The sequence below is a fragment of the Amblyraja radiata genome, chromosome 16 (assembly GCF_010909765.2).
Source record: "Amblyraja radiata isolate CabotCenter1 chromosome 16, sAmbRad1.1.pri, whole genome shotgun sequence".
Classification (NCBI taxonomy): domain Eukaryota; kingdom Metazoa; phylum Chordata; class Chondrichthyes; order Rajiformes; family Rajidae; genus Amblyraja; species Amblyraja radiata.
The window spans coordinates 15,085,790-15,103,857 of record NC_045971.1 but is presented as its reverse complement, the minus strand read 5'-3'; the positions used below and the strand labels follow the sequence as shown (position 1 = coordinate 15,103,857).

The following is an 18,068-nucleotide window of genomic DNA, read 5'->3' as shown; positions in this document are numbered from 1 at the left end:
TGCTTTCCTGTTTTTGCCACCAAAATGGATAACCTCACATTTATCCACATTATACTGCATCTGCCAAACATTTGCCCACTCACCCAGCCTATCCAAGTCACCTTGCAGTCTCCTAGCATCCTCCTCACAGCTAACACTGCCCCCAGCTTAGTGTCATCCGCAAACTTGGAGATATTGCCTTCAATTCCCTCATCCAGATCATTAATATATATTGTAAATAGCTGGGGTCCCAGCACTGAGCCTTGCGGTACCCCACTAGTCACTGCCTGCCATTGTGAAAAGGACCCGTTTACTCCTACTCTTTGCAATAAATACAATAAAGTGCTAAATAAATGTATGAAGTGGGATTTGAGTGTTGGAGAGAAACTACAGAAAGTAAGCAATCAGGCTGAAAAAGGACGGGAAGGAGAGGGCAGAAATGGTGCAGAGAAGATTTACGAGAATGTTACGAGAATGGACCCAGAGGGCTTGAGCTGTAAGGAGGTTGGGCAGGCTAGGACTTTATTCCACGGAGCGCAGGAGAATAAGAGGTGCATAAGTTCATGGGAGGAATAGATATGGTAAATACACATAGTCTTTTACCCAGAGTAGGGATCAAGAACCAGAGGTCATAGGTTTAAGATGAGGGCTGAAAGATTTAATAGGAACCCGAGGGGCAACTTTTTTTTTACACAAAGGGTGGTGGCTGTATGGAACGAGCTACTAGAGGCAGTAGTTGAGGCAGGTACATAGAAACATAGAAAAATAGAAATTAGGTGCAGGAGTAGGCCATTCGGCCCTTCGAGCCTGCACCGCCATTCAATATGATCATGGCTGATCATCCAACTCAGTATCCCGTACCTGCCTTCTCTCCATACCCTCCGATCCCTTTAGCCACAAGGGCCACATCTAACTCCCTCTTAAATATAGCCAATGAACTGGCCTCAACTACCCTCTGTGGTAGTTGAGGCCAGTTCAAAAACTACGATCACAATTTTTAAATAACCATTTGGACAGGTACATGGATAGGATAGGTTTTGAGGGATATGAGCCAAATTATGTTTATTTAGAAGCTCTGTCCTTGCTACCTGAAGAAAATGTGCCAGTTGCTACATTGGTGACACGTGTAGGGCGTTAGTGGTGAGGATGTAACAAAGTGGTAACTGAAAGCAAGAGAATAGAGATAGGTTTTCTCAGACAGAGATGGTGGCCGTTGGTGGGTATGTTGGTAAGCTGGGGAGCTATGCGAGCACACAGCTGCCTGCTCTAAGGAAGGACCAGATGGAGAGATTCCTGAGAAATAAATATTGTTGAGGACAGAACAGATTATCATGGGCAGATATGAAGAGGGTAAGGTGATACATTTACTAGCAGCATAGTAGCCCCCCCCTCGGTCATGACTGACCATGGGTGATGCAACCTAGTTTGCAGGTGATGTGTGGTCGGATGCAAGCCTGGGCGATGTCATATGGAGGACAGGCTGTTGCCCATGCAGCACGACCCCCCTCTCCATGTCGCTGATCGATCCAAAGGAACAGCAGGGCCGTTACAGTTTGGCACCAGCACTGTCGCAGGAGCTGCCAGAGCGAGGTTGTAGACAACAATGAACTACCTTAGGGGCTCCGACTCTGGATTTTCTTGAGGTTTACTCCAAGAGCCTTTTCCATGACTGGATATGGCCACAAGGCAGTGGAGGTTTTAAATCAGAGTTTCCCCTCTCCTAGATGGACCACCTTCCCAGGCTGACGAGCCCCATCTGCCCGAGACTCATGGGGGAGGGAGCATCTATCTTCCCATGCAGGTCTATAGCACCTGCCCACTGCCCTAGTCCACTGCCCTAGCAGCATGGCTGATGATATTCAGGTGGAAACCCTGCATCAAAACTGTGGATGTGTTGGACACCGCTCATCTTGAGGAAATGCGATTCCTCCTAATGGATAAATCAGACCAATTCATAACGAGTTGGTCTCCATTCGTCGTTTTTTTGGAATCATATGGTGCAACACAATTGTAAAAAATAACTGTTTCAGGACTGGACGAGGGTTGGTCAAGATTATAAATAATGATCTCCTTTTCTTTTTTCTTTTATTTTCTTTTCTCTATTCTCTCTCTCAACTTTCTTCACTTACTCGTTTTCTTTTTTCACACACTATATATTTCACATCTTTCTATCCTTTACTATCTAACTTCTTTTTCTTATTCTAATCTTTTTTCAGTGTAACAAAAAAAAAAAAAGAAGTTGTACATAAAATGTATTATGAAAATATATATTAGGCACTTTGGTGCCATATGACTGTACTTACTTCTAATAAAATAAAATATTAAAAAAAAAACAAAAAAAAAAACTGTGGATGTAAAGTGGAGAAGGCGGGGGAGATGGGGGTGGGATAGATGGAGATGGGGGTGGGGGAGATGGATATGGGGGTGGGGGAGGTTGAGGCAGGAACTGGCAAGCAATAGGTGGATCAAGGTGAGAAGAGATTCATTGGCAGATGGAGTTGGCTGAGGGAGGGAGGAGCGGAGATGGTACCAGATACATTGGGAAGTGATTTGTTGGATACAGTCACAATTAATGGTCATTAAGAGGAAAAAAAATAGTTAAGTAAGACAAGCCAGTAAGGACAAGGGCAAATCGTGTTTGGGCCATTTGATAACATTTTTTGATAAGGTAACAGAATTGACAGGGTCGATGTGGAATGTGTAGACTTAAAGTACTTTTGATAAGATACCACGTGGTCCCAAACCCAAGGTGCAATGTTGTTCGTGTGGTTTGCATGTTTTACCTGAGATGATGTGGGTTTCTTCCAGGTGCTCAGGACGAATGGGGACCAAGCCAGGAAGTGCCATCGACAACCTTTCCAGCACACCCTGTCCCAAGTGCTGCAGATTCAGTCTTCAATAGACAAGCTCCGTTTTAACAGGGATTTGTAAATTGACCAGATCAAGCCGACAGGACATCCAGCCAGGGGATAAACGACTGGATGTAATCCAGAGATGTGGGCTAATCCAGCAGACGCATTCAAACCCCACCACGTTATTCTGGGAACCTTCGATGAGAAGGCTGGGTGTCAGTGATGGCGCTCTGGAGTTGTACAGAAGCCCATTTGTCCTCATGTAATCAGGTTTAAGTCTAATGGCTCCTATTTACTGCCTGCCCTCTGACGCAGTTTAACAAACCACTTGAAATTGCTGTTAATAGCCCAAGGCCCACATCTCCTTCCTGGGGCACAGCGAGTCTCAAATGACACTGGAAACCCAAGAGAATGAAAACCATTCTACAAACGCAGCCTGCACACACATTCCACTGATATTCACGACACTTTTATTGTTACATTTGCATTAGAAAAGCAATCAGACTTTTAGGCAGTGGTGATGTGTATAAAGAACAGTAACAAGGCGTTAATACGGAAAGTGGTTAGAATAAATGGAGACAAAAAAAATATTAAGGTTTCTTCCGTTGTTACAGTTAAAACAGGTGCTGCCACATTCAGATCTCAGTCAATCTGAACAGCATTTGCCGTGGTTTGCATATGGTCTATTCTATTCCTTCTGCTGTCGCTGGAGGTGATGACGTGCAGGTGCTGTGGCATCGTGGCTTCTTTAATCTCTCCAGTAAAAGGTAGAAATCTGGCATCCGGGAGTTGGGTGACTGCCTGCAGTTTGTGCAGCAGCAGCAGCAGTGCCTCGCTGTGTACAGGGACACTTGCACAATACCTTATTCCCCATGTACAGGGTGTTTGTTGCCTCAGGCTCTATCTGAAGCTTGTAGCAATGACATTGCTGTTGTGGAGAGTATGGGAAGGACATTAAAAAAAAAAAACTTTCATTAAAGCAGATTTCATTAATCCAAAATGAATGCACGAAGTGCTGTAGATGCACAGCAGATGATGTTGCATCATGTTCTGCACATACATCGTGGGCCGAAGGGCCTGTCCTTGTGCTGTACTGTTCTACGTTCTAGGTCAGGGATACCGTGTTGGAGGAAGTTGGGATTTCAGAACCATGAATGTCAATTACCTGAATTCTCCACAAACACTAACTAACCTGCTGAGGATTCCCTGTATCAATGAGATGGAGTCCTTGCCCACTTCTACCAGTGACAGAGAGACACCATCACCTGCCCACTTACTCGAGGAACAGAGGGATGAAGCCCCTGCTCACTTGAATAGGTGCAGAGAGTCACCATCCCATGCCCATGTGCACAGGGACCAGAGGGATGAAGGCCCTTCCCACGTCCAGGTAATTGTACATGCTGACGTGTCACACAACCCCAAGATTCCACTTCCTTTCTTTCCCATCCTACTACGATTGTGGCTGCAAAGATCTACTCTAGGTGTGCGAGCGAACTACAGTGGAGTTTCCACACTAATGTGTTCTTGCACTGGGCTGGAATGTTCAATTATGCCGCTTCCTTGTGTTCTGCGCTGGACTCATTAATTATCTGTGGGCAGAGAAAGAAAAACAGAATGTCAGAACTAATCGTGAAGGATTAGCTTGCTAAAAGCTGCTGGGGTGGTGGATTGGGGTTGAGGATTTCAATATGGCCTCCTGAAAACTTTTAAACCCTACAGGTCAAATTGATTGAAAGATGCAGTCGGAAACTGACCCTTCGGCCCATCGAGTCCATGCCGAACATCGATCACCTGTTCATGCTAGTTCTCTGTTATCCCAGCTGCACATCCATTCCCTACACAATAGGGGGCAATTTACAGAGGTCAATTAACTTACAACAACCCACACATCGTTGGAGTGCGAGAGGAAACTAGATGACCTGGAGGTCATAGGTACAACACGCAAACTGCACACGAACAGCATCTGAGGTCAGGATCAAACCCAGGTCTCTGGTGCTGTGAAGCAGCAACTCTACCAGTTGCACCACTGTGCCACCCAGGATGTGATGCCATATTAGACAAGACGGGTACAATCTAACCAACTGATGTCACTGGTGATCACCTTTGCACACGACGCCGTATCTGTGCCAATTTGAGAGCCACTGCCTTCTGGTCCCAGATTACTCTGGGGGAAGACAGGCACAAAAATGCTGGAGAAACTCAGCGGGTGCAGCAGCATCTATGGAGCGAAGGAGATAGGCAACGTTTCGGGCTGAAACCCTTCTTCAGCATCTCTGGAGAGATGGAATGGGTGACGTTTCGGGTCGAGTCAGAAGAAGGGTCTCGACCCGAAACGTCACCCATTCCTTCTCTCCAGAGATGCTGCCGGTCCCGCTGAGTTACTCCAGCTTTTTGTGTCTAGCTTCGGTTTAAACCAGCTTCTGCAGTTTCTTCCTACACATTACTCTGGGGGAAGGCAGCAACATCTGACTAGGTACGAAAGTCTCAGGAGCTCTCTTGGTAGTGTGCCATAGGTGCTCTGGTCAGGATTAGGGTAGACGCTGGTATGATACTAATATTTAAACCACAATCATCAGCAGTCAAAAAGATATTATCTACAAATTCATCATCTGGTGATATTTGTACAGAACAACATTTTCGCAAGTACTTCATATTCTGTGCAGAATTTTGGAATATTTGAATTGAGACTTTAAGATTTTGCCTTCCATCACAGTGAGGAGGTGCCTGGTGAACTCACTGTGGTGGATGTTAAATTTGTGTTATTGTGTGTTTTGTTATTTTATTATATGTATGACTGCAAGGCAATGAAATTTCGTTCAGACCGAAAGGTCTGAATGACAATAAAGGATACTTTGACTTTGACTTTGATGAAAGGCCTTGGTTAAATATGTCATCCAGGGCAGAATTATGCCGAGACAAAATGAAGATGATTTGCTGTCATTGCACTCCTTGATTTTACGTGCTGGCTGGAAGGGCCGAATGGCCTACCCCTGCACCTATTGTCTATTGTTTAGATGACAGATGGCACAATGGGCTAAGTGTTCGGCTGGCAACCGGAAGGTAGCCGGTTCGAATCCCGCTTGGAGTGCATACTGTCGTTGTGTCCTTGGGCAAGACACTTCACCCACCTTTGCCTGTGTGTGAATGCGTGTGAATGTGTGTGAGTGATTGGTGGTGGTCGGAGGGGCCGTAGGCGCAGATTGGCAGCCACGCTTCCGTCAGTCTGCCCCAGGGCAGCTGTGGCTACAGAAGTAGCTTACCACCACCGAGTGTGACTGAGGAGTGAATGAATAATGCGATGTAAAGCGCCTTGAGTATTAGAAAGGCGCTATATAAATCCCATCCATTATTATTATTATTATTATTGTTGCATTCCTGCAGTGCCCAGCACATCAGTAAACACCAGCGAGATTGTGAGTAAGTAACATCCGGAGTGAGGCCAAAACTGGGCAGTGGTGGAGTATGGGGGCAGCACTGGGGAGGTAGAGATTGGATCACTGCCTTATTTAAACCTGGTGATATTCAACATGTCAACAAACCTGACCATCTCGGGTCTCCACCGTCTTTATCAGAATGTTCCTTCTTGCTTGAACGTCAGTGGTGCCTTTAGATTCCAGGCTCGTCTCTGCAGTAGCAATTGAGACATCATTAAATCTCAGTGGGCAAGCCCAGGGAGCAGTAACAAACGTGCACCAAGGGTCTACCCTAGGGCAAGAGACGGAGACAATCTGAACTTCAGAAGGATCTGTCAGAAGAGATAAGGGAGCTTTACATCAAATCGAATCAGTGCTGTTCCTGCCTTGGGAGTGTACGATGATTCAATGTAGAGAGTGTCATGCAGGAAAGAAGTGAGCTCTGTGACCCACAAGGTCCATGCTGACCTTATTGCCTTATCTACCTCAACCCAACTTGCCCACATTAGGACCACGTCCTTCTACGCCTTGACTATTTAAGTGTCTGTCTAAATACCTCTTAAACATTGTGACTATACCCGATTCCAGCTCGGTTATATACTCGGTTATAGATCCCATTTAAAATCCTCTCTCTCACCCTACACCAATGACCTCTTGTTTTTTGATAACCCTACCATGGGAAAATATTTTAACTTCTAAATCCTATCCACACCTCAACATATTCTCAAAAACATCCACTAAGGTCACCCGTCTGTCTACTTTGCCCCAGGGAAAACAAGCCCAGCTAACCAATCTCTCGAACTAAAGCCCTCCTACCCAGGCGACATTGTGATTCAATCTCCTCTTCACTCTCTCCAGTCAATCACCACCATCCAATAATGTGCTGACCAGAATAACACACAGTACTACAGGTGTGGCCTTACCTGTGTTTGCAACATGATGTCCCTACTCTTATATTCTCTGGTGTGACCCATGAAGCAAACATTCCATCTGACTTATTCACCACTATCTACATGCATGTTTACTTTCAGGTAAGTATGAACCTGGACCCCAAAGTCCCTGTGTTCATTTACATTTCTCCGTGCCCCACCAGTTATCGTATATATCCTATGCTGATATGTAACTTTCCAAAATGCATTTGTTGGGGTTAAGTTAGAACTAACAATGCTCTGCATAACATTTCATCTGATTTATAACCTGATGAACCTTTAGACTATCTTGGTCATTTTCAGCAAGACTATTAACTTTCATGTAATCTGCGAACTGACGAATCATACCTCCTGCATTTACATTCAAGGCATCACTAGATATCATAAACAAAAGCTCTCCATCATTGAATGGATCTGGAAGAAGCCTTCGCTCAAGAAGGTAGCTAGTACCATCAAAGCCCCACACAACCCTGGCAATGCTTTCATCTTGATGAGGAACATGCTTTCATCTTGATGAGGAACAGCTTCTACAATCATACCGTCGCATTGCTGAACTCGGAGTCCCGCCGATAGATTCCTCCGGTCCCTCCGTCCCCATTGTTTAATTATTCTGTATTTTTTATTATTCTGTATCCTCTTTTTTTTTTAAATTTCTATATTGCACTACTACGGACTGACGCAAAACTGCATTTCGTTGTACCCATACTCAGTATTTGTGCAATGACATTAAAGTTGAATTGAATTGAATTGAATTGAATCTTGCTGCTACCATTGGGATAAAGGTGCAGGAGCTGGAGAAATGTTACCCCGAGGTTTAAGAGCAGTGTCATCAGGCTCTTGAATTACCCTGCATAACCCGAACCACAACCCTCCCTCAGCACCAAACAACAGTGGACTTTAAGGGTTACACGATGTACTTCGGCTTACACTATTACCCAATATAACTGATAGTTTCCTGTGTTATTGTTTATATATATAAACAATATATTTATTTATATAAATTATTTATATATATATAACAAATATATATATATATATATATATATATATATATATATATATATATATATTTATTTATTGTGTTGTTGCGTTAATGTGTCTGTAAAGGTGCAGCAAGAATGTCATTGTTCCAGTCCCCAGTATTCCACATAACAATTAAACGCACTTGAGCCAAGCTGTACCTGCCCTGGGAATGTGTCATGGTTCAGTGTAGATGCAGATATACTGTGTCTGACCCATGTGTTACCTGCCCTGGGATGGAAAGCTATTTAGAAAATTACAGAGTGTCTCCGATATCAAATTACCGGATCCCACAGAAGCGTACGAAGACCAGCTGTTGTTTTGCATGCTTACCTCGTATGTGGAGAGTGGAGAAACTCTGGACAGGCATTGAAATTCTGTAAACAAAAGGAACATTGAGCTGTCAGACTGAATGACACTGTCACATCCGAGCTCCCTCACACTGACTCAGGGACACATCTTGGGGTTTGCAGGGCTGTGGTAGACAGTAGAAACATAGAAAATAGGTGCAGGAGGAGGCCATTCGGCCCTTCGAGCCAGCACCGCCATTCATTGTGATCATGGTAGAGGCAAGTATGTGACTAACAACCCAGGAACACAAGTGCAAATCCCCTCGGAAACATCTGGGAATCACACAAGGGCAGCACAATGGTAGAGTGGGTGACTTACAGCGCCAGAGACCCAGGTTCGATCCTAACGACAGGTGCAGTCTCTACACTTTGTACGTTCTCCCTGTGATCGCGTGGGATTTCTCCGGGCCCTCCGGTTCCATCCCACACGTACAGGTGTGTAGGTTAATTGTCTTCAGTAAAATTGTAAATTGTCCCTATTGTGTAGGGTAGTGTTAGTCTAAGGGGTGATCGCTGGTCGGTGCCGGAGGGCCTGTTTCCGCTGTATGTCTAAAGTCTATAGTCTAAAGTCCCTGGGCTGGATCAAGCTCTCAGTTCTTCAGAGAACCGTCAGCCTGCTCCTCTAGGTGGACCACTGGGTGGGAGGTGCACGTGCGCACACTGTGGCAGGGACTGCACTGGAGGTTAGATTGCCATCCATCTCTCCCTCTGGCCCCGGCACTGCAGCACAGCTAATGGTGATCCCTTGTGGTACTGAACCACGGAGGTGGATACACTCTGGTTCAATCTTCACACCAGCAGTGGCGCGCATTTAGCTGGGGCAGCCCCCCCCCCCCCCCCCTCTCTGGAGCAGGGGGTGGTGAGCTTTACATTAATTAGTGTTTTGATTAATTAATTACATTTAATGCAGTTTTCAATTATTTATTTTTAATTAATTATTTCACAGTTATGGACGTTTTCCAGAATTTTCATCACTCTGATCGAGAGCTGGTGAACACAGGACTAGCTGGTCAGTGTACAAGGTCTCTGTGTCTATCACCATCACATCTAGGTGCAGAGGCTCAGCTGGTCACGCCCACCCAGCCGCTGATAAGCAACAGGAAGCCTCTCCCAGCCTTGCTGTCTCTGGGCTGGTACAGAAACAGTCCCACAATATGGGGACACAAGACACTGGAGAAGATGCAATCGGGAGCAACAAACACTCTGCTGCTAGAACATAGCGGGTCAAGCAGCATCAGTGGCTGGAATGGAATGGTCAACATTTCAGGTTGAAACCTGGCATCAGAACGGGATAATTTAAAAAAAAAGAATACATTTTATTAGCCAAGTCTGTATACATACAAGGAATCTGCCTTGGTGCTTTGCTCGCACGTAACACCACATACAGTAAACAATTAAGAATAAAAAGTTATAATTGTGGACAGCTCCACAATATCTCAGCTTTGCTTTTCCACCTGGGTCGAACAGCAAGTCTGGCTGGGGCAGGGAGGGCAAGGGGCAGGTGATGGTGATGATGAGAGTCACACAAACAAAACCAGGCCCCACACTAGCATGTTTACAGTATATGGGCTTTCATTTTGTTTAATCTTCGAGACGCTCTAAGTGAGAGACAGTGAGTGAGGGAGAGACACACAGATATAGAGAGAGACAGAGAGACAGAGAGTCAGAGACACACACACACACACACAGACACAGACACACACACACACACACACAGCATACACAGGCAGTGAAGCACAGCACGAGAGATAGGGACACATAGATAGCAGGAGAGAGAAGAAAACGGGCTACTCAAGCTCTGAAATCTGTCCTGCCTTTCAACCTGATCATTGCTAATCTATGCCAGTTTTCCAAGTAATGACAGGCAGAAGGATTAGAGGGATGAGATATGCATCACTGGTAGAATGGGAAGTGTAGAAATCCGCAGCCTTACCTGCTCTCCTCCCCTTCCAGCAGCTTCCTGTACGTGGCGATCTCGATGTCCAGAGCCAGCTTGACATTGAGCAGGTCCTGGTATGCCTGCAGATGACGAGCCATCTCCTCCTTCAGGTTCTGGATGTCAGTCTCCATGTGGCCGATGTTGTCCTGGTAATTGTTGGTCTCAAAACTGAAGCGCTCCTCCATCTCACGCAACTGGCGTTCCAATGACTCGTTCTGTCACAAACCAGAACAAGACCAAGTATCACATCCAGATTCCAGCAACGTACTCCATATCCCAGCTCCCTGCACTGGAGTTACTCACTCATGTGTTGCTACTTTATCCACCACATCCCACCTTTTCCCTTCCTCTCCAAAAAAATCCTAGACTATGCTGCAGCCAAGATGGTCAATGAGGAGACAGAGAGTGGTGAATCTCTGGAACTCTCTGCCACAGAGGGTAGTCGAGGCCAGTTCATTGGCTATATTTAAGAGGGAGTTAGATGTGGCCCTTGTGGCTAAGGGGATCAGAGGGTATGGAGAGAAGGCAGGTATGGGATACTGCGTTGGATGATCAGCCATGATCATATTGAATGGCGGTGCAGGCTCGAAGGGCCGAATGGCCTACTCCTGCACCTAATTTCTATGTTTCTATGTTTCTATGAGACTATTCTGAAGCTGTTATCTTGAGATGTTATTATTGGTATGTAGCAAAGAAAGGCGTTGGGCAGGAGCTTGATCCCATGAATGCCCATGTCCACGCTTGTAATTCCCAGGAGGAGGAATGCTGCCTGATCCAGAGGTCGAATGTTATATAGTCCAGGTCAGAGAAGTTACCCAGTTAAGTCTGGTTCATGGAGGGGGGGGGGGGATCTTATAGAAACATATAAAATTATAAAAGGACTGGGCAAGCTGGATGCAGGAAATTTTTTCTCAATGTTGGGCGGGTCTAGAACCAGGGGCCGCAGTCTTAGAATAAAGGGGATACCATTTAAGACTGAGGTGAGAAAAAAAACTTTTTCACCCAGAGAGTTGTGAATTTGTGGAATTCCCTGCCACAGAGGCCAAATCACTGGATGGATTTAAGAGAGAGTTAGATAGAGCTCTAGGGGCTAGTGGAATCAAGGGATATGGGGAGATGGAAGGCACGGGTTATTGATTGGGGACGATCAGCCATGATCACAATGAATGGCGGTGCTGACTCGAAGGGCCAAATGGCCTCCTCCTGCACCTATTTTCTATGTTTCTATGGAGTTTATGATAGACGAAGCTTTGTGAACTCAGCCAAGAGGGCAGGGATGAGGAGATGATTGAATTGCCCCATGCTCATAGCAGACACCAGACCAGATCAACCAGAGACCACCACCATGCTTGAACCCATGTTCGACAGTTGATCCTGGAATTCTGGAAGCAATGTGGAAAGTGTGAATGAAAGACGTGGTGTTTTGTATTCCTCACCAAGTAAAGCTCATGGTACCCTGGGATTCATACTTGGAGGCACGGAGGTAATGTAGAATGCTACAGATGCTGCTTTATACCAAAGATAGACACAAAGTGATGGAGTACATCAACAGGTCAGGCTGCATCTCTCCAGAAATTCTGCATTTCTCGATGACATTTTGGGTTGGGGTCCTTCTTCGGAAGAATGTTCCCAACCCAAAACGTTACCCATCCCTTTTCTCTAGAGATGCTGCCTGACCCGTTGAGTTACTCTAGTATTTTGTCTATCTTTGGAATGGAGGTAAAGTTAGACCTGTGCCAAATACTGGTTCAGCTACCTCTGGAGTAATGCATCTAATTCTGGCCAGCACATCAGCAAGGCTGTGCAGTTCGTGGACAGGGTGCAGAGGAGAGGATTTTGGCCACAGTTAGACTGCCAAAGCTGGAGAAATGAACATTGGGGGAATTAGATGGGGTGGATCGGGTAAATAGTGAGAACCTATTCCCATCGGAAATGGGACAAAGGCCGGGAGGCATAAAGTGAGAGGCAAAATATACAGGTGGGATGTCAGGAAAACAGTTGATTAAAGAAAACTGAATAAGCTCTGAAACTCACTGGCTGCAGGAGTGGTGGAAAAATAGACACAACAAATTGCAAGGTCATACGAAGGAAGCAATTTGCAAGTCCCTGGGGGAAATAGCTGGCAAGGAGGCGAAACAGATTGCTCTTCATAGAGCTGGTGGCCCCCTGTGACTTAATGATTCAATTTCTTACACATTCAAACTGACAGTTTTTGAAATGTGATTTCTGGATTAAGTCTATTACTGTACTTTTCCTTGCCATTGTTTTTTTTTTGCAGCACGACATCAAACAAGATGTCAGCTGCAGAGGAAAGCTCCGTCTGCACCAGTCACATTCAACTTTCCCTGCACAGTTTAGCTACTCCCTCAGGTCTTGCTCCAAAATCCCCACCATTTATAATCCTTTTCCACCTCGCCTGGTCTGTGCAAGGCTTTAATTAGGAATGTTCACAACTGACAATGGATACACAAGGGGAAAAAAATTGGTCTCTTCGGCTGAACTAATTGCAGGACAGAATAATTAGCTTCAAGTTGTCCTTGCATCTGCACATTCTCCTGCAGAACTAGATGTGTAGAGGTGAATGCCATGGCAATCAATACCGGTGCCAATTTAATTGCCCAGTGGTGTCATTCGTTCCAACCAGAAGAGGAACTCTTAAGTAGAACTAGAAGTAGAGGATAAATAGACATTAAATGCTGAGTAACTCAGTGGGTCAGGCAGCATCTCTGGAGAAGAAGAATTGGTGACATTTTGGGTCAGAACCCTCCGTCAGTTTTTGTTTTTTTTAATTTCCACACTGGCGATTTCGTTGCCTGGAGAGGCCCCCCTGCCCCCGTTCCCAGGGAGAACTCACCGTGCCCTTCAGACCTTCCAGGTCACACGTCAGGGACTGAATCTGCCTGCGATAGTCGTTCACCTCCTGCTTGGCCTGGCGCAGAGCTTCAGCCTGGCGAGTCGCAGCGTCATTCAGATCGGAGAACTGCACACAGAACGGCAAGGTTAGGCGTTGCAGCACAGCGGGCACCAGAGGACGAGGACAGGGGGCCGGGTGGTTTCCATCGGCCAGAGCTGAACAGTGGCCCACCTCCCAGCAGTCTCACACATTATACAAAGGGTGTCATAGGTTGGAGAGTAGTGGAGGTGCAGGCGTTGAATACATTCAACACTGAGATAGACTTCTGGACTATAGGGGACTCGAGTGTCATGGGAAGTGGCAGGAAAGAAGACAAATCAGACCTTATGTAGTAGTAGAACAGGAGGGAGGGGTAGAATGGCCAGCTGCTGATTCCTAGTGATATCCTTCCTTTGCCTCACCTTTTTGCAAATAGGTCCCAGTTTAACATAATTTGATTTTGGAACAAGGATTCACAAGGGAATTCTAACCAGGTTCTAACCAGGTTTTCATTTGACTTCCTGATAGGGTAAAGCTGATAACAGTAGAATACCAATTCACATTTCAGAACTGGAGTCTCCAATGCCTGTCTAAGTGCAAGTGGTAACCACCTGGGAAGAGACTAAAGGGCACATTCCCTGAATGTACTGGATGCTGAGGCTCAAGCTTCCATTTGTCTGCCACTCAGAATAAAAGCTTGACGTTAAAAATAAAAGGATCTTTCGCAAAAAATTCCCAATCCTGCAAATATTGAAATGTTGCTTCACCTGCGGCCTGAATGGCGCACCCCTTGCTTTTAAACTGTGCCCCTGGGCAGAACATCCTCAGTCAGTGCAAATGTCCTTCCTGCGACTAGCCTGTTGGCCTTTTGAGAATTCTGTACGTTTTGATGAAATCTCTCAATCTTTTAAAATGTAAAGAATATGGTCCACTCCCACTCAATTTCCCATTGGGCAACCAGTCTCGTGAATCTTTAGTGCACTATCAGATGGAAAATGCACCCTTTCTGAAATAAGAGTAATGCTGTACACAATGCATCAGGTGCAGTTTTACGAAGGTCCTACACAACTGAATTACACTTCCTTATCCCTCTTGTGTTCCCGTAATAAAAGGCCAATATCCCATTTTCCCTTGCCACTACTTGCTCTACCTTTAGTGATGTGTGTACTGGGACTCCAGGTACCTTTGAACACCAACATCACTCAATCTCTCATCATTAAATAAAGAATGCTTTTATGTTTTGTGCACCAAAGTAGAGGACCTCACGCTTTGTAACTCATCTGCCACCTTCTCCCCAACTCACTCAGATTGTCCAGCACCCCATGAAGCCTCTTTCCATCCTCCTCTATACTTACAAAGCCACCCAGTTTAGTATCAAGAGCAAATTAGGAAATATAACCTTGGTTCCTCAGCTAATCCACTGATATGGATCATGAATGGCTGGGACCCAAGCACCGATCCCTACGGTACCCCTACTCATCATGGACTGCTAACCTGAGAACTCCTTCACACTTTGACCATGTTCCAAGCATCAATCCCCTCTCAAGATTCCCTCATCGTCTCCCTAAAACCTTCAGATGTTCTTCACGTGTAAGAAGGAACTGCAGATGCCGGTTTAAACCGAAGATAGACACAAGGCCCTCTTCCCACCATTTTCTCCTCCAACATGACTCCCAATTATCTGCCCCACAAGATTCATCTTCCCAATATTTCTGTCTGATCTTCCCCCCTTTTGTGATGGTGGGAGATTGTGGGGATGGTTCTGTTGTGCCTTTTGCCTGAGATCTCAGGGTAATTATCTATTCCTCCACACTAGAGGTTTTGGATCCTGCTACCCTTGTGGCTTGCAACTAGGGCTGTTTTGGACTATGTAGAATTTGGTGGTAATTATTTGTGCATTCACTCATTGTTGTGTGATTCTGGCTCACATATGTTGTCTGTAGTTGTGTACTAAAACACTGACTACTCTTACATATAAAACACATTGGGAAGGCCTGTGGTTGTGAAGGACTTTATAAATATAGTCCTTTTCTTGGCAGCAGGGAGGCTTGTGTGTAACCCCCAGGTATGGAGTGTACTCACCTTGGCTTTGTACCATTCCTCTGCCTCCTGCATGTTCTTGCAGGCAACAGATTCATACTGGGTGCGAATGTCCTTGAGGGCAGCGGTGAGGTCTGGCTTGGAGACGTCCACCTCAACATGGACCTGCTGCAACTGGTGCTGTTGCTGCAGCTCCCGGATTTCCTGAAGGATGAAGAAGTGGGAACAGGTCAGACATGCTCTAGAATCCTCAACCACGGGCTGGAGAACCCGACCAGACCTGTGGCCGTGCTTCTGCTCACTCCAGGCCCACCTCTGGCCTCAGTGACTTGAGTCTCCTTACCTCATCATGGACTTTCTTCAAGAAGTCAATCTCATCCTGCAAGGAATCGATTTTCCGTTCCAAATCAATCCGAACCAAGGCAGCATCATCAACATCCTGAGGCAATGAAGATGGAGAGCACAGAGTTAGGTACAGCACAGTGTCGGGAATGTTGGGATTTTGAGTAAATATAAAGTGCTGGAGGAACTTTGCCTAGTGGTGCAATTGCTGCCTTACAGTGCTGGAGTTCCGGGTTCGATCCTGACTACAGGTGCTCTCTGTACAGAGTTTGTACATTTTCTCCATGACTGCGTGGGTTTCTCCTGGATGCTCCAGTTTCCTCCCACGTTCCAAAGTTGTACAGGTTTGTAGATTAATTGGCTTCGGAAAAGATTGTAAATTGTCCCTAGTGTGTAGGATAGGACTGGTGTATGGGGATTGCTGGTCAGCGCTGGCTTGGTGGGCCGAAGGGCCTGTTTCCGTGCTGTATCTCTAAACTAAATTAAACTCAGCGGGCCAGGCAGCATCTGCGCGGGGAAATGGGCAGTCGGTTTGGACCCTTCTTCAGGCTCCATTAATTACTGTTGCAAAATCATTCATTCAACCTCTACCAATGAGCTGAAAAGTAATTCACAGCTCTGTGCTGCAATGGACTTTAGGGAGTTGAAACATAACTGAAAGCCTGTGGGTTTAAATCCCACTAAGAGTTTGACTTTGACAATGTTTTAAAGTGCTGTACCACCCTAGTGTTGTGCCAAGAACTCCCAGGTTTCGTATTCTAAGCCCGAGCTAATCAAAGCAAAGAAGCTGAAGAAGGGTCTCGACCTGAAACGTCACCCACTCCTTCTCTCCAGAGATGCTGCCTGTCCCGCTGAGTTACTCCAGCTTTTTGTGTTTGTCTTCGGTTTAAACCAGCATCTGCAGTTCCTTCCTACACGCTTCTTCCATTACTCGATGTTCTCGAGTTACCCACATTTCATTGTACATGCCCTGCACTTATTGGAACACCTTAAATTGCACCACTTATCAGGATTAAATTCCATCTGTAATTGCTCTATCCAATTTACCAGTTGATCATTCTCATTCTGTAACCCGACTACCAACTGTTCCTCACAAGATGAATTGAGCACTGACTCATACAGCATGGGAATAGAATACTCAACTCCATACAGACCAGTGGACACCCATTCGTATTAATCCCATCTTCCGGCACCTGGTCCCCTGGCCTTCTAGGCCGAGGTGATTTGAGTCTCGACCCTTTGTTATGTTAAAGCAACCAGAAGTCCTATCTTTGAGCATTTAAACGCTGCTTTTGACAAATAGGATGTAGTGGATCATGTCTCTGGGCATCAGTAGGGTGTGCTTTCCGCAAAGAGCAGTTTCCAGCCAGATCATTCTCCTTGGCGATCGTTACGCCGAACACCTCCGTTAGGTCCGCATTAACCAACCTGACCTCCCGGTGGCTCAGCACTTTAACCCCCCCTCCCATTCCATATCCGACCTCGCTGTCCTGGGCTTCCTCCATGGCCAGAGCGAGCACCACCAGAAATTGGAGGAACAGCACCTCATATTCCGCTTGGGGAGTCTGCATGAACATTGAATTCTCCCAATTTTGTTAGCCTTTGCTGTCTCCTCCCCTTCCTATCTCTCCCTCAGCCCTCGGGCTCCTCCTCCTCCTTTTTCCTTTCTTCTCCCCGCCCCCCGCCCCCACCCCCCCCCCCCCCCCCCCCCCCGTCAGTCTGAAGAAGGGTTTCGGCCTGAAACGTTGCCTATTTCCTTCACTCCTAGATGCTGCTGCACCCGCTGAGTTTCTCCAGCATTTTTGTGTACCTTCCAGTTCATTCTCCTATCCAGGTGCCCATTTAATGACCATGGGCATTATCCCCGTCACTGCCCCACACATTGGATTAACACACACGGATTCCGATTCTGCACCGCCACTCGCCCAACTCATTCCCCGTCCTTCCTCAGCGGCACGCGGTTTTATCCCAGGAGACTCCCGTCCACCATTTCGCACCTGTTTATATGCGGCCAGGTTATGCTCAGCTTCGGTACGGAGAGTCATCTCATCTTGTAACCTGTAGAACAGAATTTAAAGGTGAATGACTTTGTTCAGTCCTTTAGAGAGTGAGAAGTTTGCTGACAATTGCAACAGTTCAGGCTTTAAAAGAAGAGCGCGCCAACTCTCAAAGCCTACAGGCTTCCTATCATAGTGCACATCTCTTATATATAATTTCCCTTCTAAGAGTTACTAACCCGGAGTCCCTTGGTAAGCACCTGAATGCGATCAGCTCTCATATTTCTCTTCTACCCACCTCCTTCCCATGCCAT

At 46.1% G+C, this 18,068-nt stretch overlaps 1 protein-coding gene across 2 annotated transcripts in view; it reads right to left on the bottom strand.

The window, feature by feature from the left end:
- Window positions 1-3,278: 3,278 nt before the first annotated feature.
- LOC116981943 (glial fibrillary acidic protein-like) overlaps window positions 3,279-18,068 on the bottom strand; it is a 29,277-nt gene continuing 14,487 nt past the window's right edge. Inside the window, exons 3-10 of one of the 2 annotated variants that reach the window (XM_033035174.1) lie at window positions 17,755-17,815; window positions 15,759-15,854; window positions 15,458-15,619; window positions 13,337-13,462; window positions 10,477-10,697; window positions 8,527-8,570; window positions 6,368-6,456; window positions 3,279-4,417 (exon numbers count right to left, since the gene is read on the bottom strand). In XM_033035174.1, the coding sequence (XP_032891065.1) occupies window positions 4,379-4,417; window positions 6,368-6,456; window positions 8,527-8,570; window positions 10,477-10,697; window positions 13,337-13,462; window positions 15,458-15,619; window positions 15,759-15,854; window positions 17,755-17,815 (838 nt within the window). In that variant the 3' untranslated portion in view covers window positions 3,279-4,378. Of the gene's footprint in view, window positions 4,421-6,367; window positions 6,457-8,526; window positions 8,571-10,476; window positions 10,698-13,336; window positions 13,463-15,457; window positions 15,620-15,758; window positions 15,855-17,754; window positions 17,816-18,068 lie in introns of both variants that reach the window. The other variant, XM_033035173.1, reaches the window with a different exon arrangement.